Source organism: Rattus norvegicus, chromosome 4, assembly GCF_021556685.1.
Source record: "Rattus norvegicus strain SHRSP/BbbUtx chromosome 4, alternate assembly SHRSP_T2T, whole genome shotgun sequence".
Taxonomy (NCBI): domain Eukaryota; kingdom Metazoa; phylum Chordata; class Mammalia; order Rodentia; family Muridae; genus Rattus; species Rattus norvegicus.
In genome coordinates, this window is record NC_141537.1 from 64,264,542 (window position 1) to 64,290,208 (window position 25,667).

General features: G+C 37.9%; 1 protein-coding gene and 1 pseudogene across 10 annotated transcripts in view; one reads left to right on the forward strand and one right to left on the reverse strand.

Moving 5' to 3' along the window:
* Agbl3 (AGBL carboxypeptidase 3) overlaps window positions 1–25,667 on the forward strand; it is a 77,933-nt gene that overhangs the window by 23,410 nt on the left and 28,856 nt on the right. For 6 of the 10 annotated variants that reach the window (XR_015685751.1, XR_015685753.1, XR_015685752.1 and 3 more), the window contains 6 exon segments: window positions 5,233–5,359; window positions 6,603–6,703; window positions 6,929–7,041; window positions 15,244–15,310; window positions 17,045–17,125; window positions 19,880–19,937. Coding sequence is in view for 4 of the 10 variants with exons in the window: in NM_001447407.1 (NP_001434336.1) it covers window positions 5,233–5,359; window positions 6,603–6,703; window positions 6,929–7,041; window positions 15,244–15,310; window positions 17,045–17,125; window positions 19,880–19,937 (547 nt within the window). In the remaining 6 variants the exon portion in view is untranslated. 10 annotated transcript variants of the gene reach the window in all.
* Window positions 12,481–14,975, reverse strand: LOC147994797 (mortality factor 4-like protein 1 pseudogene; annotated as a pseudogene).

Here is a 25,667-nt window from a genome sequence, read left to right on the forward strand (position 1 = left end):
AAATTAAGCCACATTCTAAAGAGGCCAAAGAGAACATTTCAAGGAAGATTAGAAATATGTTACATATAAAATCTTCTGAAATTCATCGAATGTAGTGCTCAGAATAAAATTTGTGATAATAAAGACTTAGAATAAAACATTCTAAGTCAATATCCAGGTTTCTACATAAGAAACCAGAAAACAAACTAAATGGAAAACAAGCAAAATGAAGCAGACAAAAAGTAATAGCAGAATAATAGTAAATTTCCTCCTGGGACCCATGTTCTTTTTAGCACCAGGTCCTCTCTGGCACATGTTACCACGGCAACATTGGAAACAGAAATACTGGATAAATCAATAAAACAAAGTATACTAGAGAAGTCAATTAAGACTGATAACACTTTACCAAAACTGACCAGAAAGAGAAAGATTACAAAAATTACTAATTCAAGATTAATTCATGAAGATTCAGCAGACAAGCACAATAAAAGGATATCATAGTGGGATCTACTCAAGAACCCTTGGATTTTTGTAACTTAACAAAACTTTTTCATGAGTTGTTATAAAAACATTAAAAGATTGTTACATATATTTTAAGTAATAAACTTGAGAGACGTATGCCATATTCTCAGCAGTTACATTGGTTTGCTAAAGAGAGACAGAGAATGTCATGCATATTTACAATTACTGGGCTATCTAGAAGGACGCCTCAGCAGGAAAAGACACCTGTTGCCAAGCTTAATGACCTGAGTTTGACAACTGAGATCCACAAGTGGTTTTGTTGCATCCACTATCACGTGGTAATATGTGCCAGAGAGGACCTATTGCTGACAAGGACATGGGCCCTAGGAGGAAGCTTGCTATTATTCTGCTGAGTGGTCATAGCAGTACAACTACTCCTGATAACATATTGCTACACTCATAGATCCTTATATTGTTCAATCCTTATCAGAGAAGCTTCTTCCATTAGATGCTAAATAGCACAGAAACCCACAACTGGACAATATGCAGAGATTGAGAGACTTTGTAATACTCATTCTTTAATGGCATGTCTGTATCATACTCTCAGTGCTAAAAAAATCTATGTAGAAGAAGGACAGAAAGAGTTAAAAGGTAGTAGGTGACTTCCAGGAACCAGCATTGTCCAGATACAACAGGGAAGATGTACATATTAACTCACAGAGACTGAGACAACACAAAGACAAAATCCCAACACGGAGTAGGAGAGTAGGCATGAAGCCCCACACCTAACTAAGGACCTATTGGTAATCAGCAGCTGCTGAAAGAGTGACATCGGTTTTCTTCAATAGATCAATGCCTAGTGCATGGACCACACTCCAGGGCAGACCCCACACCCAGGAGTAGTAGAATTCCATGTGTTGTGTTGTGTTGTGTTGTGTTGTGTTGTGTCGTGGTGGTTGTTGCTATTGTGCTTTTGTTGTTGATGATGATGATGACGATGACAATGACAATGATGATGTTATGAAGAGAGAGAGAGTAAGAGAATATGGACTTCGGTGGGTATAGAGGAGGGAAAGGATATAGGAGGAATTGGGGGAGGGAAATAAAAATTATCAAAATATATTGTATGAAATTATCAAAGAATGAATAAAATTTTATTTGAAATACATTAAAAATATATAAGAAGAGGACATGAGGTTGAGAGGGAGAAGAGATGAGAAGGGTCTTGGAGGAATTAGAAGAGAAGAGTAAAGAAAAATTCAAAGAATTAAAATAAATATTTTATTAAATATTTTCTAGTGTAATAAAAAGCATATGCAGAAATTCTATACTTATCATCATACTGAGCTTTTTAAAAGACTTTTTAAAAGATGTTTTCTTCATGAGATGAAACAAGGATACCTTTTCTTACCCCTTTCTTTATTGAGGCAGGACTAGGAACTGATCTTAGGGACTCATGCATGTGTGGCAAGTGCAGTCTCATACATGGGCAGAGAGCAAGTCCCCTGAGCTACAGTCTCAGCCCTCTCCTTGCTCTTTCCACACATCCTTCCTGTAAGTTGGAAAGGAAAGGTAAGGAGGCAGACTCACTGCAGAGAAGTAACGAAGGCATGTTTGCCCAGAGGAAATTCAGGCTACATAAACTTTTAGAGTAAGTAAGGGATTTTAGTATGTTGTAGGGTAAAAGGTCAGCCCAAATTTTTAAATAGTCTAAATAAATAACTGTAAACTAAAATTTAAGACAATATTATTTTGTCATAATTCATATAATAATTTTAAGTCTAATAAAATGTATAAATTTTTATGCTAAAACCTTAAGAATGCTGACAAAGACCCATATTAATGGAGAGAAATACAGTACTTATGGAGTGGGGCAATAATTCTCAGTATGTAGAATTAACAATTCCAAGAACAAAACATAATTCCCTACAGATATAAATAAATCTGTGTCTGTTCTAAGTAATGCAAAGAAATTGGGCCTATCAAATCAATTTTGGAAAAAGGTTAAAGAAACCTCTCCATCTGTTTTTCAGGTACCATAATACAGTCAGGATTGAGATGGTGGGGCTGGGAAGAACTTAGTTAGATGCTGACAGCAAGGCCAGTCACAGAGCCATGTCCATGCGGCTTCTGTCCAGGCACTTGTGAAAGCTGGCAGGGACCTGTCAGTAAAGAATACTGGAACAATTGGATGCCGTATAAAGCATCCTCCACGGAAGCCTCACATCCTAAGTGATATGTAACTTTTATCACATAAAGATGGCCAAAAAGTTCCTGAACATTATGATAGTTCCTATTTATTGCAAACTTGACAGGATCTAAAGTGACTGAGAGACAAGCCTCTGGGTATGTCTATGAAAATGTAACTAGAATAGTTTAATTGGAGTAAGAGGACCCAGACAAAATACAGGCAGTACCCATGGGCTGGGGACCTGTACTAAATAAAAAGCAAGAGAGTTGAGCACAGGCATTGCTTTTCTCTGCTTCCCGACTGTGGAGGCAACAAACAGCTGCACAAATTTCTGCTGCCATGCCTTCCCACCTCCATGGACAGACACTCATCTGGGAGCCAAAATAAACCCTTTCTTCTTAAAGTTGATCTGTCAGGTTTTGATATAGCAAAATACACATATACACATAATACCAAATGCATGATCCGTTGAATCATAATGAGTTGATAAATTAGACTTCTTCAAAATAGTTAATTTTGTCCTATAAAGTGTCTTGGTAAGTGTAAAGATACTGTAGGTGGAAAATATGTACACTCTCATATCTGACACAGATCTCAGAGTAATGGCAGTGATGTTAGACATACACTTGTTTTAGGGTCTCTGTGGCTATAAAGCAGCAACATAACCACAGCAACGTTTAGTGGAGACTGGCTTTAGTCCATTACTGTCATGGGGGAAGCATGGCAGTGTGCAAGCACACATTCTGTTGGAGAAGGAGCTGAGGGTGCTCTATCTAGATGAGCAGGCAGCAAGAAGAGAGAGTGACACTTGGTATGGTGTGAGCTTCTGAAATCTCAAAGCCCATCCCCTGTGACACACTTCCTCTAACAAGGCCACACCTCCAACAACACTACTCCCTAGAAATCTATGATTCCTGTTTTCATTGAAACTACCACAGTACTTCATAAAAATAATATATTCTGCTAGACAAGCATATGAAAAAGGCATTGAACTTCATTAGCCATCAGGAAGCTACAAATAAAAGCCACGAAGAGGAGGTACAACTACTTTAAAAAATTGTCACCTATGCCCAATGCTAAGAATTTGGAGCAGCAGACACTCACACACATTGTTCATAGGAACACTAATTGATACAGCATTTTAGACAATAGTTTGATTACAGAATTAAACGTGCAGTTATAATGTGATCAAGTAGTCTCATGCCTAAGAATGAACCATAAAGGAAAAAATTGAAAACTTACATCCATAGATAAACCTATACATATAATTATTTTCAGAAACTCCTTTAATTTCTAAAAATAAAAAAATCCAAAATGAGCTTTATATAGTACAGGCACAGAATGGAATTCCCTCAGCAATAAAAGAGAATGAATATTTCTACATGCAACAACTTGGGTAAATCTCCAAGGCATTATACTAAAATGCCAGCCTTAAAAGGTTGCAAACACAATCCTATAGAAGGTAGTCATGGAAACACAAAAACATAGTGACAAAGAAGTGTGATAGCAGAAGAGGGTGGCAGCAAGGGATAGCATGCGTAGAGTTAAAGAGACTGGGCAGGGAGCAGGGAGAGAGCTTCTCTGTGTCCAATTGTGGTGGTGACACTAGTGATTAAGGGAAGCACTACATTCATTATAATTCATGGAATGGACACAAATAAACCTTGCGTTAAAAAGTAAACCCCTCAATCTCTTGGTAGACACTTGTCTTAGTAAAAGAAACCAAAACAACACTGATCTCTTTATAAACAGTATTTCAAGACTCTCCACAAGGTCTTTCATGAGGAAGCCAAGACTCCTCATTCTATTTCTGGAATCTACCTATGAGTCTTCATGCTGAGGCAGGCAGAATCTCTAGAGCGTACTAAACATGCAAGATTCTGTGTGCAGCGGCACACATCTGTAGTATCACAGGGATGACTGCCGTGAGTATGAGGCTGAAGTGGGCTATATAACAAGACACTGTCTCAGAAAAGCAAAAGGAAGAAGGTGAGCAGCAAAACAAGGAGTGTTCCTGAAAGTGTCCTGAACTAACCGTGACAAAGCTTAATGCGCTTATCTGGGACATGTCCTGTGGGAAGAGGTGTATTTATTATTGGGGTCACAATTTCTGTGTCTTGAACTATATAAATGCATAATCCTTAAAATGAGTATTTCCCAGCATGGGAGTAGAGTCTGCACCACACAGGGAATTAGAGGCCACCCTAGGCTACAGGAAATCCTATCTCAAACAATAAAATAAAAATGGTTCTTTTTATTGATCAGGAAATAAAACATAGCAACTTCAGCTTTGAAAATTACAATTTTTGCAGAGATGCCATTTCATTTTTGTTCTTTTTTGTCCACTTCAATTACTTGAAATAGAATTATATCACTTTCTCCCCTCTTTTCCATCCAGCCTCTTCCAGCTACTCTCCCTTGAACCCAGTCCATGCCCCCCTATATTAGTTCTTATGTATCTGTATATAACAAGGAAGCCAAAGGAAAGGAAGCTGACCCTTGTTCCTTGTACGATAAAGAAGGAAAGGGGGCTGCCTACTTGATCCTTCTTATACTCTGCCCAAAAAGTACACATGCCATTTTTAATCACTGCTTCTCAGTTTTCCTTCTCAGCTTGCAAGTTTAACGTTCAGAAGAGCAAAGAGGGGACAGGAAGGGTTGTGATGTGGAAGATGGGCATCAGGAACAGCTTCACGCTGGAGGCCACCTTCTGCGGATCTACTCTGGGTAAATGTCCTTAATGACCTCTTTCAGAACAGCACATCAAAGCTAGGCTTTGCTGTAAGACTAATGATATGGACAGTTCAATAGTGAGCATGTTCTTGCACGTACATTTGATCAGTCCTGTGAGCAGATAAGCTCCTCTTGTGTGTTATCTCATGTTACCATTTCCCCTTGTTTATAAAAGAATGTTCTGGGATGCACAACAAATAGTTGTTGCTGTTGTTGTTAAGATAATTCTTACAGATTTTTAAAGATAGGAATTCCTGATGATGTCAAGAAAAAGCAATACGATTTAAACATTTTTATTTGATTTGTTGATTGCAAAGCAGAAATAGACTGGGTATTTTGCCTTGTTTATTTCCTTGGTTGGTTGGTTGATTTACCTCATTGACTGTCAATTTATATTGAACCTTTATAGGAAGCCTTTAGTTCATGCAACTAAAAATGAAGCCATGCTTTGTGCTTTCTCATAAGAAATATCTTCATCATACTTAACTTGTACTAGTGAAGTCAGAATATTCTGTTTTATAATGATTTTAACCCTCTCAGAAGATGTTTCAAATCCAGGTTGTATGATGGTACCCACCTATAATTTCAGCATTCAAGAGACAAAGGCAGGCAGATCTGGAGTTCAAGACCAGCTTAGGCTACATAAAGGAACTGTTTCCATTTTGAAAAAGGAAAATACTGGAAACTCACATATGTAATTTCTACCTAAGCTTTTATTTGTTCTTTGTTTTTGTTTTGAGACATAGTCTCTCTACATTGCCCTGGCTGTCCTGGAACTCACTATGTAGACTAGACTGACCTCAAATTCAAAAATGGCTTCTGAATCTCCTTCTGTCTTCTGAGTCGCTGGCACTAAAGGCATATATCATTATGCCTATTGATTCCCTAGCTTTTCGTGTGACCTAAAACTGAGGTAACATCATTCGTGATAACAAAAAATATTGTCATGGGATTTTTCTGAGTAGTTATCATCACTGCTAGTAATTGGTAACCATAACTAAAACTGTCTTACTTGCTTTTCTTCTGCCTTGCAACACACACAGTGAATAAGCTTTGCCCCAGAAAGAAATGAGCAAAAGCATTAAGCTTAAATGACCTACTCCAGAGTAGGAAATCAAAAGAACAGAATGTGGAATCATACCCATGTTTTATTTATAGTGTCTCACAATTCAGACTTATCGTAAGAAGAAAAATTAGTAACTCATTCTCCAAGATGGGTCAATTTTTGATGTTTTAGGCAATAAGCGAGGCACACATTTCAGCACGAAAGACTTAGAGTTGATGGGATATCATTTTTGTGATTCTCTATTGGACTACTGTGATCCTGACCGGAGCAAAGTAAGTCAACTCAATTTGGATAAGTATCAAATTCAGGCTGTCACATGAAAAGTCTGTCTGCTGTCCTACAGCACATTTTCCCTTTTAATAGCCTAGTGGTTTAATGGGTTTGGGTATATGTAGTAATCACCCCATTCTATTATTATTAATACATCTAAACATTCAATTCATTTAATTAGAAAGTAATGTTCTTCTTATAATGAATTCATTTATAATTTTTCTTAGTATTATCAGTGCCTAAAGGAATTAGAAGAAATGGAAAAACATATGAACTTCGAAAGAGTCTTTGATGATTCAGACACTTCTCTAGTAGAAATTTCTTTGGATGTAGAGTCTAGGTAAGTCAAGGTCATTGAAGTAATCTGTTACATTGTTTTACTGAACTTTTATTATACACTTGAGTGTTACTGTCAGTTCCACACAGAAAATTCTGACTCATATTAGGGGAAGTTTTCACAAGTGCATTATTTTGGTCAAATACATCAAGGCTTCATTTGATTATTCAATATAAGCACTGTCATATGTCATGTGTTTACTATGGCAAAAGACCCACTAAATTGTCTTGCATTGTCTCTATTTGTCATTTAGAGCATTTTATATCTACACAAAACTGATTAGACATTAATATATCCCTATTCCCTATACATCCAAAGCCTCTCCTCTTTGTTATCAACAGCCCAGGATGATACATATTTCACTGAATTTGATTAACACACAGTTGTTACCCAGTGTTCATAGTTCACATTAGCAGATACTCCAGTCAGAAAATAGTTCCAGGTGCTGGGGATTTGGACAAAGCAACATGTGTGTACTGTGTGTACTGACATGTGCCCTGCCATTATGATGAAGCAGGGTGTCTTCACTGTACTGACTCACGCCTCTGTTTATTCTTTCCCCCTTGACCACTGGCAACCACAGCTCTCTATCATTGTCTGCTTAGCTTTATCTTTTCCAGAGTGTCATCTGGCATGAATCGTATAGCATATAAGCTTTCAAACTGCCTTCTGTCACTTACTACATGCTTAGAAATTTCCTGTGTTCTTTCATGGTATAATGGCATATTTACTTTTTAGCTCTAAATAGTAAGCATTGTTTGAATATACCAGAATTATCCTCTCAACTGAAGAATATCTTAGTTGCTGTCAAGTGACAGCACCATTCTGCAGGTTCTTCTGTGATATATTTCATCTCTTTTGAGTAAAATCAATGTGATTACCAATGTAAAAGTAGAGTTTTTTGTATTGTATTATTTTACTATGCATGCCCTTTATAGCAAGCCCAGTATCGCGTTAAAGGTTTCACATGTAAAATACCAAGAGTCATATTGCCTGGGACCATATGGTGAAGCACTCAAGTCACACAAAAGGGGCTTCTTCACTCAGAGCTGCTTAGGGTTTTGCTTGGTTTGAGTTTATTTGTTCCCTCTAACATGTAGTATACTGCTGTTTACAGTTAAATTTCAGATGTTAAGAACTCTTAAAAGAGACTTGCCCTCAATGAACTGTTAAATTGACAATGTATCTTGTTGATGACTGTTCTACAGTATAATATTGTATTATAGAACTCTAGAACTTACTCCTCCTTTTTTCTTTAATCTTTATTAACTTGGGTATTTCTTATTTACATTTCGATTGTTATTCCCTTTCCCGATTTCTGGGCCAACATCCCTTTCCCCTCCCCTTCCCTATGAGTGTTCCCCTCACCATCGTCCCCTCATGTCTATTATCTAGTAACTTGCATTTCTTTTGCTTCTGCTCTTAATAACCAACATCCTCTGATGCTATGAATTATACTTAATATAGATTGTGTACTGTTTGGGAAAATGTTGTATAAAACATGTTAGTGCTATTATCTTGTCAGGTCTATATTTGGGTTTTTGGATTGATTCCCAGTAATGGTATATCATTCATATTAGCCAGATTTGTTATCAAGTTACCTACTAGCATTATATTTTAGTTTTCTAAAGAATCTCCATACTATTTTTAATAGCAGCTACTACATCATTTTGAGTTTTGTATTTGCATTACAAATGTCCAATTTCATTCTTGTAAATGCAGATATACAGTTTCCTAGAACCATTTGTCCTTTCCTTATTGTGTACCACTATTGTGAGATTAATACTGATTGTTACATTGATTGGCTTGAGAGACATCTAAAAGATTAGTAAAGCACACCTCTGGGTATAACTGATAGGACATTTGAAGAGGATTAGATCGTGAGGGCTGTAACAGTTCATTCTATTGACAGATTCAAAACTTGGGGCTACTGGGAGATGAGGGAATTATAAAGGTAGGGTCCAGTTAAGTTGCTGGGACTATGACTTTGAAGGGTTTGTCTTTATCTTTGCCCTAGACCTTGCTCATTATTCTTCTTCTAGACAGAGAAGGACAAGAGATTATTAGGACAGAAATATTAAAACATAATTTAATTAGGTAGGCTGAGGATGACTTATTGTAGACCTTGAGTGGCTCGTTTGTCTGAGAAATTGCTACATATATTTAGAATGCCACAATTAGGCAGAAAGTTAACTATTGTCTAATACTGACTTGATGTTTCAAATAAAAATAGCAACGATATTAATACTAATTAATACAGCCTTGTCTTGAAAAGAACCTTAATTTTATGACATTGTCAAGAGGGAAGTTTATACTGAGAATTTTAATTGCTTTATGAGAATACCATTTTCTGTTTAATATACATTCTTCCAAAAGTAAATAATAGTACATTAAAAATAGTACTATTTTTATATATTTTTCTATTGTTAAGTTATGTAGTAACCATTAGATCTCACATAATCTAATAGAATCTTTCTCGTGGCTTCAGAACCATGTGTGAATGGTGATACAATTTTTGTCCAGTCTGTCAGTCACAAGTGCTAAATGCTCTCCATTGAATCTTCTGTTAGATCTTATTGTTAGAGTTCTTTTTCTTCCTGTATTTTCACCTATAGATACTAGTGTACTCTTGCTTTCTTAAGCACAGACTACAACTATGCCTTCTACATTCTAAGTTCCCCAAATATTTGGAAGCTTTCTTCTGAACCATTTTGAATTCTCAAGTAAAAGCATGTGGTAGTTTTCATGTTCCTCTTTTTAAAAGACAGCAAGTGTGCATATGTAGGACAGAGACTAGTACTGCATTCAGGAGTGAGGTCCCTTCATGCTGTGTCATGTATTATGCAGTTTCCAAAAGGAAAGCTACCAACCAGATAATCCCACACTCCACAGACTCTTCTGGATACGCACACTAGGTACTATCTCAGTTTCTCACAGAGAGCCACGGTGTTTAAAAAGCAGTTCTAGTTGGGCATGGTGGTACATGCCTACAGTTCATGACTTGGGAGCCAAAGCAGGAGGATTATAAATTTCAAGCCAGTCTGGACTACATACTGATACTCTGTCTCAAAACAACAAGAGCCATTTTATACTCTATTAGCACATTAGCATACTCTATTTGTATAGTGTTTTATGGTGCTAGATAATAGAAGAGATTTCTTTGTACATTAAAATACTTAATCTTACTTCTCTTATGCTGGTTTAGAATTGCCATTAAAAATATAGATCGTTTTAATATCCCATCAATAATGATAGATGTTGAAACTGTGAAATATGCAGAAATAAGGAAAATTTGTATACACTGATAGTCTAATAAGAATCAAAGCACACAAAAGTTTTATATAGGTACAATAATACATTTTATATGGAATAAGGATATAAAATGTACAGTTGTTCATGTTTTAAGAACTAAAACAATGAAAGGATAAGTTTTAAAACTAATAAAGGAAAAAATAATTTAATATGCATCATTAGGAAACTGCAAACTAAAACAATGAAACACCACAACAAATATTTTTAGAATTTCTTAAAATCCAAAATACTGACAATATTAAATGCTAGTAAAAATGTGGGGACATAGGGCCTCTCTTTCAGGTGGGGCTATTTTGTGTGACTCTTCTGGGGAGATGTGAATAAAGTTCAAGCCATGCTAGAGAGGGCACCAATATAGACCAAGGGGTAATCTGACTTATTTAGCTGGTGAGCCTGGGAACATGTGTTGGAATTATTAACAGAAGTGTAAGTGCCCCAAAGGCTGCTTCAGCATCAAGGCCCTTCACAGCACAGGTGACAAGGCACCCACAGTGACCCCTGACCAGCTCTGCTGATGCCTCCCGAAGAAAGCCTCCTCCTTCCCAGAAGTAGAATACTAATCTGAAGTAGTCTTTTTGTGACTTTTGTAACTTTCTGAGTTTCCTGAGCCTTGTAAGTTTCATGACATCCCTGGGCCATGAAAATTTTCTTAGGTTCCTGAGTCTGACAAATCTCCTTCCAGGAGAAATGTTTTAATTCAGAGGACATAGCTTTATGGCACTACCCTTTGCCCTGGCTCTTACAGTCTTCCCATCCTCCCCTCTGTGCTGTCCTCTGAGCTGTGAATGGAATGCTATAGCATGGACTCATTATTCCTCAGTGATAGTCACTTACTCCCAGCAACCCAACCATCTGTGAGTCCCCACTGTAACCAAGCACACTGAAAACCTGAAATCTCCCTCCAGGCCAGTAAGCAATGTACATGATCACACGTAGTTACAGCAGGTGAGCGGGTCCAGAAGATTTGATTGGCAGACAATGCTGTTGAGATGTAGAATATTTGCTAATTGTCACGTTTCCCATAAAGGCCATTATTAAGGTCTTCATTTTCATGCTGTTCCCTCCTGTGCTAAAGGTAGATCTGTCTTCTGTCACTTCATCTCGTTCTCTTTCACTTTCCCTTTTTCCTGCAAAATCATGACTAACATGAAAAATAGCATCCATGTGCCTTTTACTTAAAATTCCTCCCTTAGTTGGGCAAATTCTTTATGTACAGACACGTCAGTCTAGTTGCGTGTCTTATCATCTAGAGCAAAGGCCACACAACTGATGTCACACGCCACTTACAATCCTATTCCATATACTATACTTTGCTTATTTTTGAGATTAACAAAAAAAATTCCTGTAGATCTGAAAACTATGGGAGTGACTTTTCTATAAAACTATAGCTACACAATGCATTGTATCTAACATAGTAAAACATGCATTAGACAGAAATACAAAAACCACAAACTCACATTCTGCAACAATTGAGCAAAAATAAAATGCCTAAGGACCAACATGGCCAACTTGCAACTAAGCACCATTAACAAAAAAGAACAAATGGATGAGTGTTCAATCGCATCCACTAACGTCAACCTCAGGCACCAGGAATCAGCACTTTGTCACAGAGCGGTAACACATATAAACGTGCATGCCGTCAGAGGAGCATGAGCAGCACTACACGGAGCTGTGTCAGCTAGGCACTAACACACTCCACAGCACTGCTTCTCAGCCCGTGTGGGTCACATGTCAGATATCCTGAACATCATAAAGCAAAAACCAATTTTAAGGTTGAGGGTCACCACAACATGAGGAACTGTATTAAAGGATCACAGCACTAGGAAGACCGAGGACCACCGCCTACACATCCATTATCAAATACACTGGTAGAAACTTTGAAGTAAAAGAAAGAAAAAGAAAATAGGAGTGCCCTTTATTTTCCCTGTTTAAAATCAAACAGAGAACAAACACCAATTCTGTTGTACACTAACATCTCAAAGTACATCATTTATACAGAAGGACTAAGAACCAAACTCTGTTTACAGAGATCCAAACATGAGTGAGAGCACGCCCCCCACACGGCTTTCCGATGATTCTCAGGAGGAACCACTTCGTAATCAGTGGCACTGAACAAAGTTGCAGAATTCTTCACCAGGTACTTGAGGAAATCATGAGGATCTGAGAGTCTGCTGTATGCTCGAGTTCTCGCAGATTGTCCTGAGCACCCGTGTCCAGGTGCACGGAGCACCCCACTTACTGAGATTGTTTGCCTGGTGATCAAGCCCCAGTCATCCACAGCCATGGTGTCAACTTTCAGGAATCTTTAACTTCAACCCTGTCCATCAATTTTCCTCCATTTTCAAGAGTAGGATCTACTTGAGTCCTCTTCTCAGGAGGCTGAGGTGCCTGCTGGTACTGTCACCATCTCCATTTCCTAGAGTTTTCTGCCTGTCCCTTTATGTTGTCATGTCAGTTTTCCATTGTAGGTCAGATGTCTTCTTGAGAGCAAGCAGCCCTTCTCCTCTGATTGCCTTGCTCCTAACTGATTGGCCTTCAGGGTTCTCTGTTTGTGCACATTGGTGCCCAGGTATTTAAGAGCTCTGCTTTCTGGAACCCATTCATCCCAATTTCTGTTCCAACCAATGTGATGTATGAAATATTTCCCTTGCTTATCCTTTTGGCCTTTTATACACCTTTTGTTCATATAGAAGAGGTCCATGAAAACACAGCACTCACTCTCCCTCCTGGAATTTAGACTTTAGGTCTGCTCGGGTACCAAATTTATAAGTGATTCACCACCTCCTCCTCCCACCACCTCCTCCTCCCACCACCTGCAGCTGCTACCCTCCTACTGTCTACTGCATGCTACTTTCAAGGCTGCAACTATAATTTCTATTCCGTCAGCACTTCAGAGTATCCTCATACTTGTGTGACAGCTGTCATCAAGGGGACATGTCACCCCATACCATTTAGAAGAAAATGTCACTGGAATTGCTCCACTCTCAGATGTCTCAGCCTTGATTGCTATCTTATCACTTACGTAACTTCCACTACAACAAGAAAGTGCACCATCTTAACCGTGTGTAGGAACTAGTCACACGAGCATTGCCTCTGCGGATTCTCTACCCTCAGACGGGTCAGCCACAGTTGCATGGCTGGGTCATGAAACTAGCTCATCCTTGGTTCTTGGGTTTTAAACCGAACAAATTGAAAAACAGTCCACACGGTATTTATAATAACTTTATTTATATAATTGCCCAAACTGGAAGCAACCAGATGTTTTCCAATAAGTGAATGACTTTTTTAAAAAATGGTGTCTATATAATGCACTATTATCCAATGATAAAAAAATAAGTAAGTTGCCAAACTATGAAGATATGACAGAATAGAAACTTAAGCCCATATTACAACCATATTCAATGGCTTTCATCTTGATAAGAACAAAGCCAAAACAAACCACGGCCAAGAAATAATAACTGAGAAAAATTTGCTACCTCTAGGAGGTAAGGAGAGCCAAAAGCAAGGCCTTCCTCAAAGGCAGAGTGGGGATTTTATGTAGAAGGTCTGTAAATATTAATATAAGAGCACTATAAGAATGGACACTTCCCTGAGCATGCTCAGTTAAGGAGTAGATTCTTGACCATACTCAGTTTACAGTCATGCTTTAGGAAAGAATGAAGACAGACACATTGTGGTATTTGTGGCCTGGGGTCTTGTAGCAGATATGAAAAGAAAAAAACAGCAGACAGGAACCCATTGGGACATGCTCAGTTTGCATCCTAAAGGTAGCAAACATGCTCAGATTCATCACAATGACAGAAATGCCTCAAAGCTTATCTAACTTTGTTCAAAAAACTTCAGTTGAAATAAAGGAAATGACACTTCAGTGGTATATGAATATAGGAGTTTGCCTCTAAAAGTGTCTGCCCCAGTATTGGTAACAATACTGGGAAATAAAAGATGTCTGAAAAGCTATGTACTCTATGATCCAACTACGTGACATGATGGGCAAGACAAAATAGAGGGAGAAAGGAAGGGTCACTGGTTGCCAGGGGTTCTCTGGAGACAGAATCATGGATAATCAAACAGGATTTTTGAGGCAGTGAAACTGTTCGATGCTGTAGTGGTGAAAGATACATGTCTTTATAAAGTTGTCAAAATTTACAGAATTTGTTAAGTCAACTACTAAACAATAAATTTGCCATCATTTGTAACAAATTCCCATGTAGCATAAGAAGCTAATAGTCAAGAAAGCTGTGCAGGAGGGAACTGTGAAATATCTACTATCCATTTCTGTCAACCTAAAACTATTCTTTAAAAGTAAAATCTATTCATTAACAATAACATATCAAAAATACAACCCAGAAATTTTCTTTCTATGACTTACCACTCAATAAATTTTGCCACCACTATACTAAGCAATTATAATTAGAAATAGATTTGTGTTCAACCATTTTTTTCCTTGAGGTCCTATGCTTTGGGTGGTCCTTAAATTATCTTTAGGTAAAATAGAAATACAGTGATGTAAAATTAATTTTAAGAGCCAATGATAACCATAAGAGTTGGAGAACTACACAGATCCATCACTTCTGTGTTTCCTTATTAACAAAGAACACTGAGCCTTGCCGTGTACCAGATGACATGACGTGAACCAGACAGAAAAAGAAATCCTTCTCCCATGGGGCTTACATTCCAGCAACACATCCCCAAACACTTATACCTTCTGGACATTCAGAAAATAAAAATTCCATTTCTAAGTTGTATAAGACCACCACATAATAAAGAATATCATTTTGTAAATATCATTCTCTTGCTAATTAGAACTGTTCATTCAAATAAGATGATAAAGTAAAAGTGATATGGAAAGTTTAAATCCTGAAAACTGTAATTGTTGTTGTTTTCTTGTTTTAGTAGTCGAGGCTCTGACAGCTCAGAGTCCAATGACACTCAGACTTATCTTCTCAAGGTGACCTCTCAGGTATGATTAAAAGTTTAGCCTCAGTGTGGATATGTTAAGCAGGTACACTGATATTGTTACTAACAAGCAAGAAGAAGCTTTGTATGTTTATCATTACTGTATAGGAATAATGGTTCTTTCTTATTATGTGCATTACCTTTAAATCATAGAATTTTATTCCAACCCTTTTCCTTCATAGATGAAAATATTAACATCCAAGGGAGTGTAGTTAATTTAAAACTATCACACCACTTGTTAATGTCTGATATGGTGACCTGACATACATGACTTGTTTATAACCCAATATTCCTATGTTTAGTCACACAGTTATTCTTTCTAGTGTACTCATGCTGTATACTAGGCACACAGCCTGGGTGTTAGGAACAGAGCAGTGAAAACAGTGAGTCAAAAAACCTTTCCATGTGTCTTCTTAGATCCTAGTTTGGAGAGTGACATAATAAATAGGTAAAATACGTCTCAATAGATGAGAATAGATGCCTAAGGAAGCAATATGTCTATGGAACGGAGATGGCATTTTGCATGAGCTTACTAAAGAAAGAGATGACACTTAAGAAAGTGGGGGAATAAGCTTTTCACTGTGTGACAGACAACTGCAAAAACCCTAGCAATTTACCCAAGACTTTATTTTCATTCTTGAGATCTGAAAGTTGAAGCTACTAGACTTTGATAGGAATGATAGGGTCTCTGGTATTGTTTCAGACTTCAGATTTATTTCTATTAAATAACACATGTTTTCATTTCCTCCAGTCAGAGAGGACCCAATGTAAAAGTCCCATGACGACAGCCCCTAGTACGAAAAGAATAGGTGGACATATCAGCCCATTGACAGCCACACTTCCTCCAGCAATCATATATCTAATACAACCAGAACATATACATAGTCACTAACATTTCACTAGCCACAGCAAGTCACATAGCCAGGCATGCTCATCATCAACAAAATGGAGAGGGGTTGGGGGTTTAGCTCAGCGGTAGAGCGCTTGCCTAGCAAGCGCAAGGCCCCAGGTTCGGTCCCCAGCTCCGAAAAAAAGAAAAAACAAAAAACAAAAAATAAAATGGAGAGGTGTATTCCTCTTTCATGAGAGGCTCTACAGAGTTTCATAGCAAAGATATAGATGCATAATCTATTAGAGAGGACAAAACATTTGGATGCAGTGGTTCAGCATTCCACAGTTCAACTCTAGGCTACAACTATTAACGTCCTGTTAAATAAATGGTAAATTTATTAGTACTTGTCCCCTTTCCAAAATACCCAGAGTCTCATCCAGGCATGGTTATTGGGTCCCCCTTATCATGACTTTCACCAGGCCTAGACCAGAAGCTGTAAAATAAGGCAAGTTTTTAACGTACACCTACAGTAATGGAACAGAAATTATAATAGACTTACCATTAAAAAATGAAGAATGAGGAGTACATTAACAGTCATAGAACCAAAATAATTCTGAGTTTGCCTGCATGTGTGCTGGGCATTAAAACCAAAGCTCTGGACATGCTAGATAAGAACCACAAATTTTGATTGTGCAAATATGGAATAATCTCCTCTCCTGGGGATAGGGGATAGGAAGCAATTCTAAGCCCCAATTACTTTTTCCTAGCATCTCGTGTTTGCTTTGCTTACATCTAGTGTGCACAGTTGCAGTGAGTGGGAAGGAATGGGAAGTGAGTCTCAAATGTCTGTATTTATATTGACTTTGATATGTTCATCAAGTATAATTTAAAATACTCTTTTGCCAGGCAAAAAACAAGAAAAAGTACCTGAAAACAAAGAGGGAAAGAAATGCCATCCTAGCAAACCGCCAGAATGACATGGGAGAGGTAAATCTTGATTAAGGTAACAATTAAGAGTGTTTTAAATATGAATGCAAGAGAAGAGAGAGCCATATGTTCTCATAGAACTTTGGTCATATTATTTGCTGTTAACAGAACTCAAAAGATCCCTGACAGGTGAGAGAGGCAGGTCTTATTAAGATGCCATGTTAAATTTCATTTATATTTACTGTATTTTAACATTATTTGAGAATGCTTGCAAACACATGCATTATATTTAAAAAATTGAACAAACGAGGAAACCTAAAAGTGTATGAAGGAATGAGAGTAAATGATGCTGAGGGATGGGCTAAGTGGTAGCAAAGTGCATAGCAAACCTATTCTCTAGCAACTGGAAATACTGCTTGACAACGAACGAAGAGCAACCATTAACAGTAAAGGGTACATAGGAGATGAAACACAGTCTATTAAAACACTCCTATTCCACTCCTAGCTCAGTAAGACACAAATACTACTGCAGAATAGTGCAGCCAAGAAAATAGGTGCTACCTCTCCCATAGCTACCAGAGATATTTGCCTAGGAGGATCAAGGCATGGGTAATCTTGCCTCCAAATAACTAACTGTTGAAGCTAAGTGCAAGGTGCGCACAGAGAAAAGGACAAAGGATCCCGCTACTCAAACCCTAGTCTTTGGCTAGAAACTTTATCTTGGGTGCTGCACCACTCAGTACCTGGGCCCTGATCATTCTTGCCTTGGCTTGTACCATATCAATTGAGGTAAGGGAAAGGCACTTGAAGAAGTAAGGCTACTGGGCCAGACGTTGTTAGAAGAGTGTCATTGTCACCAGCCCCAGATCCAGAACCAAGACTCGGATCTTTTGCCTTGAGAGAAAACCAAGCAATACAACAGATAATATCCTAATCTCTTCCCAAAGAATTTACTTCATTTGCAACAGAAGATACAGAAAGTTAAAACTTAGGAAAACCTGTGCAGAAATTGGGCAGAGATTATTAGGTTGATTAGAAACATGCTCAAGTATATCCTGGCTACTTTTTATGAGAACTGGGGAGACAGCTGGGAGAAGCCCGGAAGAACTCAGAACAGACCTATACACCACTTCTAGACCTGCCCATTCAAAGGAGATTTTTAAAAAAAAAATCACCTGGAGAGCAAACTGTGACCCTGGGCAGGATTGAAGACATTACAGCAATGAGCCAAAAATTAGTGGGAGTTGGACAACTCCATGTAGTCAGAGAAAACCCCCATCATCCCAGTAAGCATTCTTAAACATCAAGCTATCTCTTCAACCTCATTAATTAATTTTTGATTTTTACTTTTTTTATTTCCACAGACAGTGGAAATAAAAGTAACTTTATTTTACAGACAATTGATTTGTCTGTAAAAGTAACTTTTATTTGCTTGATATAATTGTCATCTCAGAGACTTAGTGCTGAATAAACCCACCCTTTCTAGTTCTTTCTGAACTCTTGCTGGCTGGTTCAACTCAGCTGTTCTGGCAAGAACTCTTCTCCAAGCTGACTGATTCAATATGGCTTCTCTCAGATTCTCACTGAATTCCTACTTGGCCTCAAACTAACTCTGGCAATTTGTTCTAGTAGTCTATCTCCTTATTCTCTGGCTTCAACTGCCTCAGCTGACCTGCACTAAATTGCATGAACTCACAAATGAACTCAACTCCACTGCACTGATCCCCAATTCCCTGACTCTCCCTGCATGTCTTTCCTGTGCTGTTCTCCTAAGAGTTGGGTGTATCCTATCTCTATCAAATCTTTCTCTGATTTGTCATTTTCTCTGCCCCTCAATTAGACAACACTGGTTGGGATTAAAGGTGTATACTAAAGGATTCCAACCAGGGAGATTAAAAGTATGTAGTGGGTCTGCATTCTAGCCAGATCATACAGATCTAGGTCTTTAGATGTGATCCCTTACTAGAATAGCCATGTTGCTGCATTAAAATATTTTTGTGTTCTATTGTGTGTTGTTTTATAGTATTTGTCTTGTTTTGTTGTGAGAAGGTTTCAATTCTGTTACCCAGGCTGCACTCAGAGCTCTAGGATCATAGATGCCAGCATTAACTCTATTTTATAATCTAGTGTTACTGAACTATATACACTGCAAGCTGTCAAACTGCTTTTAATTATCATTCCTTTCCTCTTATCTTTTCTTTTAGAAAAGTCTTTATAATGTTAGGCCAAAAAAAGCTTGGGAATGTCAAAAATGTTTTAGGTCACAATGATTTGTAGATTATTCAAGGTTCACAGTCAAAAGTCCAGTATGTCTCTTAGGCCAGTCCAGATTTGTACTTCTTCTTGAAAGAGAAAGTGATATGTTTATGGTTTCCATTATTTTAGAGGTCTTTATAAAGCTCAAGAAAATATTTTTATATTATCTTTTATATATAAGCACAGTTCTGAAATTTGTTGATAGATTTTTCACACAAATATATATATATATATAAATTTATTTCATACTCTCAGCTTCTAATTTAAGTAATTCTAACTTAACATTTTTTCTCTTTTTCATGATACATGAGTTTTGTGTAAGGAAAAAAAACTCTTTAGTAATGAAAAACTATTGACTTTTTCCTGATATTTATTGTTGCAGGAGAGTAATGTTAAGAACACCAGAAGTTTGGATTTATGAGACAATTTGCCCATTTTCAAACTATAAAAATAAGAAATGTTTGTAAAAACCTATCATATCATAATCATATCAGAAACATATCTCAGTTTCATGTTTATAATATGTCATGTTTTTTTTCTTATTCTCTGTTTCATCAGGTTTATGGTAAAGAACATTTACTCCAAAGACACGAAGAATCAAATTCTGATGGGAAAGGTAAACTTCTGTTTTACCTTCTCACAACAACACTCATTTTATGCCCTAACTTTGAGACTGCCACTGTGCTTGGTGTCAAAGATACAAAGATGTATATAAGGGCCACCAAGATGGCTCAGCAAACACAGGTGCTTGGCACACATGCCTTGTAACCTGAGTTTGATCCCTAGGACTCAGGTGAAGTAGAAGGAGAAAACCAATTACACAAAGTTATCCTCTGACCTCCACACACTCAGTAGCATGTACTGCCTCCATATTTACACATCAAGTATGAATACATGACACAATAATAATAAAAAGTAAATGTATTTTTATAAAAAATATTTAAAAAAGAAAGATACCAATTCTTCCTTTCAGGAGCATATCTCTTTTCTCTTTCTTTTATTAATTATTTATTGCATTCCAAATGCTGCTACACTCCCCACTCCCTCTCACAGAGTTCTTCCCTCCATTCCACCCTCCTCCACCTCTGAGCAGGTGCCCCCCACCCTGGGGCATAAAGCCTCTATAGGATTAGGCCCATCCTCTCCCACTTAGACCAGACAAGGCAGCCCTCTGCTACATATGTGCCAGGGCCCTGGATTAACCCTGTATGCTCTTTGGTTGGTGGCTGAGTCTCAGAGCCCCCATGGGTCCAGTTTAGCTGACACTGCTGATCTGCCTATGGGGTTGCCATCTCTTTCCGCTTCTTCAGTCCTCACCCTAACTCTTCCATAGGAGTCCCTGACCTCCATCCCACACTTGGCTGTCTCAGTCAGCTGCTGGGTAGAGGCTCTCAGAGGACAACCATGCCAGGATCCCATCTGCAAGTACAACATAGCATCAATAATAGTGTGAGTGACTGGTTCCTGCCCATGGGATGGATCCCAAACTGAGCCTGTCTCTGGTTGGCCATTCCTTCAGTCTCTGCTCCATTTTTGTTTCTGCTTATCTTTTAGACAGGAGTAATTTGGGGTCAGAAGTTTTGTAGGTGGGTTAGTGTCCCCACGCCTCCACTGGGAGTCCTGTCTGGCTACTGGAGGTGATCTCTTCAGCTTCCGTATCACCTCTTCTCAGCTAAGGTCGCCAACATTGAGTCCTAAGAGCCTCCCTTATTCTGGATCTCTAGGGCTCTCTGGAAGTTCCCCTGCCCCCTCCCAGTAGCTGCATATTTCCATTCATACTCCTGGAACTATGGGCCTCTCTCATCTCTCTCCATACCTGACCCAACCCCACACCATTCCCCTCCACCCCCCCACCATCCAATTCCCTCCTTCCCTCTGCCTTCGATGACTGTTTTGTTCCCTCTTCTAAGTGAAATTCAAGCATCCTCACTTGGGTCTTCCTTCTTGTTTAACTTCTCTGGGTCTAAGGGTTGTATCATGGGTATTCTGTACTTTTTGGGTAATATTCACTTGTCAGTGACTACATGCTATGCATGTCCTTTTGGGTCTGAATTATCTCATTCGGTATATCTTCTAGTTCCATCCATTTGCCTACAAAATTCATGATGTTCTTGTTTTTAATAGCTGAACAGTATCTCATTGTGTAAGTGAACCACATTTTCTGTATCCATTCTTTGGGTGAGGGACGTCTGGGTTGCTTCCAGTTCTGACTATTATGAATGAGGCTGCTATGAACATAATGAAGCATGTGTCCCTGTGGTGTGGTAGAGCATCTTTTTGTTATATGCCAGGAGTGGTAAAGCTGGGTCTTCAGGTAGTTATTTCCAGTCTTCTGAGAAACCACCAGATTGATTTTCAGAATGGTTGTACAAGTTTGCAATCTTACCAAATCCTCTCCAGCATGTTCTGTCACTTGAGTTTTTGATTTTAGCCAATCTGATTGGTGTAAGATAGAACTTCAGAGTTGTTTTAATTTGCATTTTCCTGGCGATTAAGAGCTTTGAACATTTCTTTAAGTGCTTCTTGTCCATTCAAGATTCCTCTATTGAGAATCATCTGTTTAACTCTGTACCCCATTTTTAATTGGGTTATATTTTTTGGAGTCTAACTTCTTGAATACTTTAAATATTTTTGAGATTAACCCTCTGTTGGAGGGTTAATGCAGCTCTTTTCCCAATCTGTAGACTGCTGTTTTGTCCTATTGATAGTATCCTTTGCCTTACAGAAGCTTTTAAGTTTAAAGAGGTCCCACTTATCAATTGTTGATCTTAGAACCTGAGCCATTGGTATTCTATTCAGGAAATTTTCTCCTGTGCCAACGTATTTAAGGCTATTTCCCACTTTTTCTTCTATTAGGTTCATTGTATCTGGTATTATGTTGAATACTTTGATCCACTTAGACTTAAGCTATGGGCAGGGTGATAAATATAGATCAATTTGCATCCTCTACCTGCAGACCAACCATTAGACCAGCACCATTTGTTGAAGATGCTTTTCCCATTGTATGGTTTTGGCTTCTTTGTCAAAAATTAAGTGTCCGTAGCTGTGTGGGTTTATTTCTGGGTCTTTGAATCGATTCCAATGATCAACCTCTCTGTCTCTGTACCAGTACCATATGGTTTCTATCGCTATTGCTCGGTAGCTTGAGGAAAGGGATGGAGATGCCTCCAGAGGTTCTTTTATTGTTCATAATTATTTTCACTATCCTGGGCTTTGTGTTTTTCCATATGAAGTTAAAAATTGTTCTTTCAAGATCTGTAAAAAAAACATTGTGTTGGAATTTTGATGGGAATTGAATCTGTAGATTGCTTTTGGTAAGATGGCCATTTTCACTATGTTAATCCTACCAATCCATGAACATGGGAGATCTTTCCGTCTTCTGATATCTTCTCTAATTTCTTTCTTCAGGGGCTTGAAGTTCTTATCATACAGGTCTTTTATTTGCTTGGTTAGAGTTACACCAAGATATTTTATATTATTTGTGACTATTGTGAAAGTTGTTTCCCTATTTTATTTCTCAGTCCATTTATCATTTGTATAAACTAGGGCTACTGATTTTTAATTTGACTTAATTTTATATCCAGCCATTTTGCTGAAGTTGTTTATCAGCAGTAAAAGTTCTCTGGTGAGAAACTTGAAGCAATCCCACTAAAATCAGGGACTAGACAAGGCTGCCTATTTTCTCCCTACTTATTCAATATAGTTCTTGAAGTCCTAGCCAGAGCAATCAGACAACAAAAGGAGATCAAAGGGATACAGATTGGAAAGGAAGAGGTCAAAATATCACTATTTGCATATGATATGATAGTATACTTAAGTGATCCCAAAAGTTCCACCAGAGAACTACTAAACTGATAAACAACTTCAGCAAAGTGGCTGGATATAAAATTAACTCAAACAAATCAGTAGCCTTCCTCTACTCAAAGGATAAACAGGCTGAGAAAGAAATTAGGGAAACGACACCTTTCACAGTAGTTAGAGGAATTAGAGAAAGGATTGAAAGAACTGAAGGGGCTTGCACCACCATAAGAGCAACAATGCCAACCAACCAGAGCTTCCAGAGACTAAACCACTACCCAAAGACTATACATGGACTGACCCTGGGCTCTAGCTGCATATGTAGCAGAGGATGGCCTTGTTGGGCACCAATGGGAGGAGAAGCCCTTGGGCCTGCCAAAGTTGGACCCCCAGTGTAGGGGAAGGGTGGGGGAATGGGGCGGGAACACTGTTAGAGAAGGGGCGGGGGAGGGGATGGGGGTTCATGTCCGGGAAACCGGGAAGGGGAATAACATTTGAAATGTAAATTTTAAAAAATCCAATTAAAAAAGTTATGGAAAAAAAGTTCTCTGGTAGAATTATATATAATATCATATCATCTGCAAATAGTGATACTTTGATTTTTCCCTTTCCAGTTTGTATTCCCTTGATCTCCTTTAGTTGTCTTAGTGCTCTGGTTAGAACTTCGAGTACTATATGGAATAAGTAGGGAGAGAGTGGGCAGCCTTGTCTAGTCCCTGATTTTAGTGGGATTGCTTCAAATTTCTCTCCATTTGATTTGATGCTGGCTATTGGCTTGATGTATATTGCTTTTATTATGCTTAAGTATGTGCCTTGAATTCCTGATCTCTTCAAGACTTTTAACATGAAGGGGTATTGGATTGTTGAAGGTGTTCAGCATCTAATGAGATGATCATGTGATTTTTTTCCTTTGAGTTTGTTTATATAGTGGATTACATTGATAAATTTTCATATATTGAACAATCCTTGCATTCCTGAGATGAAGCCTACTTGATCATGGCGAAGGATGGTTTTGATTTGGTTTGTGAGAATTTTATTAAGCTTTTTTCATCAATGTTCATAAGTTGTCTATCTTTGTTGAGTCTTTGTGTGGGTTAGGTATCAGGGTAACTGGGGCCTCTTAGAAGGAATTAAGTAGTGTTCCTTCTGTTTCTATTTTGTGAAACAGTTTAAGGAGTAAACTGTTTACTCTACTGTGAAGGTCTGGTAAAATTCTGCCCTGGGCTTTTATTTGGTTGGGAGGTTTTTAATGACTGCTTCTATTTAATTAGGGGTTATGGGACAATTTAGATCATTTACCTGATCTTGATTTAGCTTTGGTTTATGATATCTGCCTAGAAAATCATCCATTTTGTTTAGATTTTCCAGTTTTGTTGAGTATAGGCTTTTGAAATAAGACCTAATGATTTGTTTTAATTTCCTCAGTTTCTATCCCCCTTTTCATTTTTGATTTTGTTAATTTGGATACTATCTCTGTGTCTTTTACTTTAGCTAAGGATCTGTCTACTTGTTGATTTTCTCAAAGAATCAACTCTTACTATTGTTATTTTTATTGTTCTCTTTGTTTCTAATTGGTTGATTTCAGCCCTTAGTTTGACTATTTCCTGCCATCTAATGTTCTTGGGTGTCTTTGCCTCTTTTTTTTTTTTCTAGAGCTTTCCGGTGTGCTGTTAAGTTGCTAGTATGAGATCTCTCCAATTTCTTTATGAAGGCACTTAGTGCTTTGAATTTTCCTCTTACCACTGCTTTCATTGTGTCCCATAAGTTTGGGTATACACTGTGCCTTCGTTTTCATTGAGTTCTACAAAGTCTTTAATTTCTTCCTTTATCTCTTCCCTGACAAAGTTATCATTGAGTAGACTTATTCAATGAGTCCATGAGTATGTGGGCTGTCTTTTGTTTCTCTTGTTGTTGAAGTCCAGCTTTGGTCTGTTGTGACCTGATAGAATGCAAGTGGTTATTTCAACCTTCTTATATCTGTTGAGGCTTGTTTTATGTCCAATTATACAGTTATTTTTGGAAAAGGTACCATGAGGTGGTAAGAAGAAGGTATATTCTTTTGGGAAATGTTTTGTAGACATCTGTTAAATCCATTTGGTTCATAACTTCTGTTAGTTTCATTGTGTCTTTGGTTGGTTTCTGTTTCAATGACTTGTCCTTTGGTCAGATTGGGGTGTTAAAGTCTCCCACTATTATTGTGTGGAGTCCAATGTGTGTTTTGAGCTTTAGTAAAGTTTCTTGTATAAATATGGGTACTTTTGCATTTGGGGCATAGATGTTCAGAATTGGGACTTCATCTTGATGGATGTTTCCTTTGATGAATATGAAGTATCCTTCCCATCTCTTTTGATTAAACTTTTGGTTGGAAGTCTATTTTATTAGATATTAGAATGGCTATTCCAGCTTGTTTCCTGGGACTATTTGCTTGGAAAACCTTTTTCTAGCCCTTTATTCTAAAGTAGTATCTATCTTTGTTGCTGAAATGTGTTTCTTTTTTTTTTTTTTATTAACTTGAGTATTTCTTATTTACATTTCGAATGTTATTCCT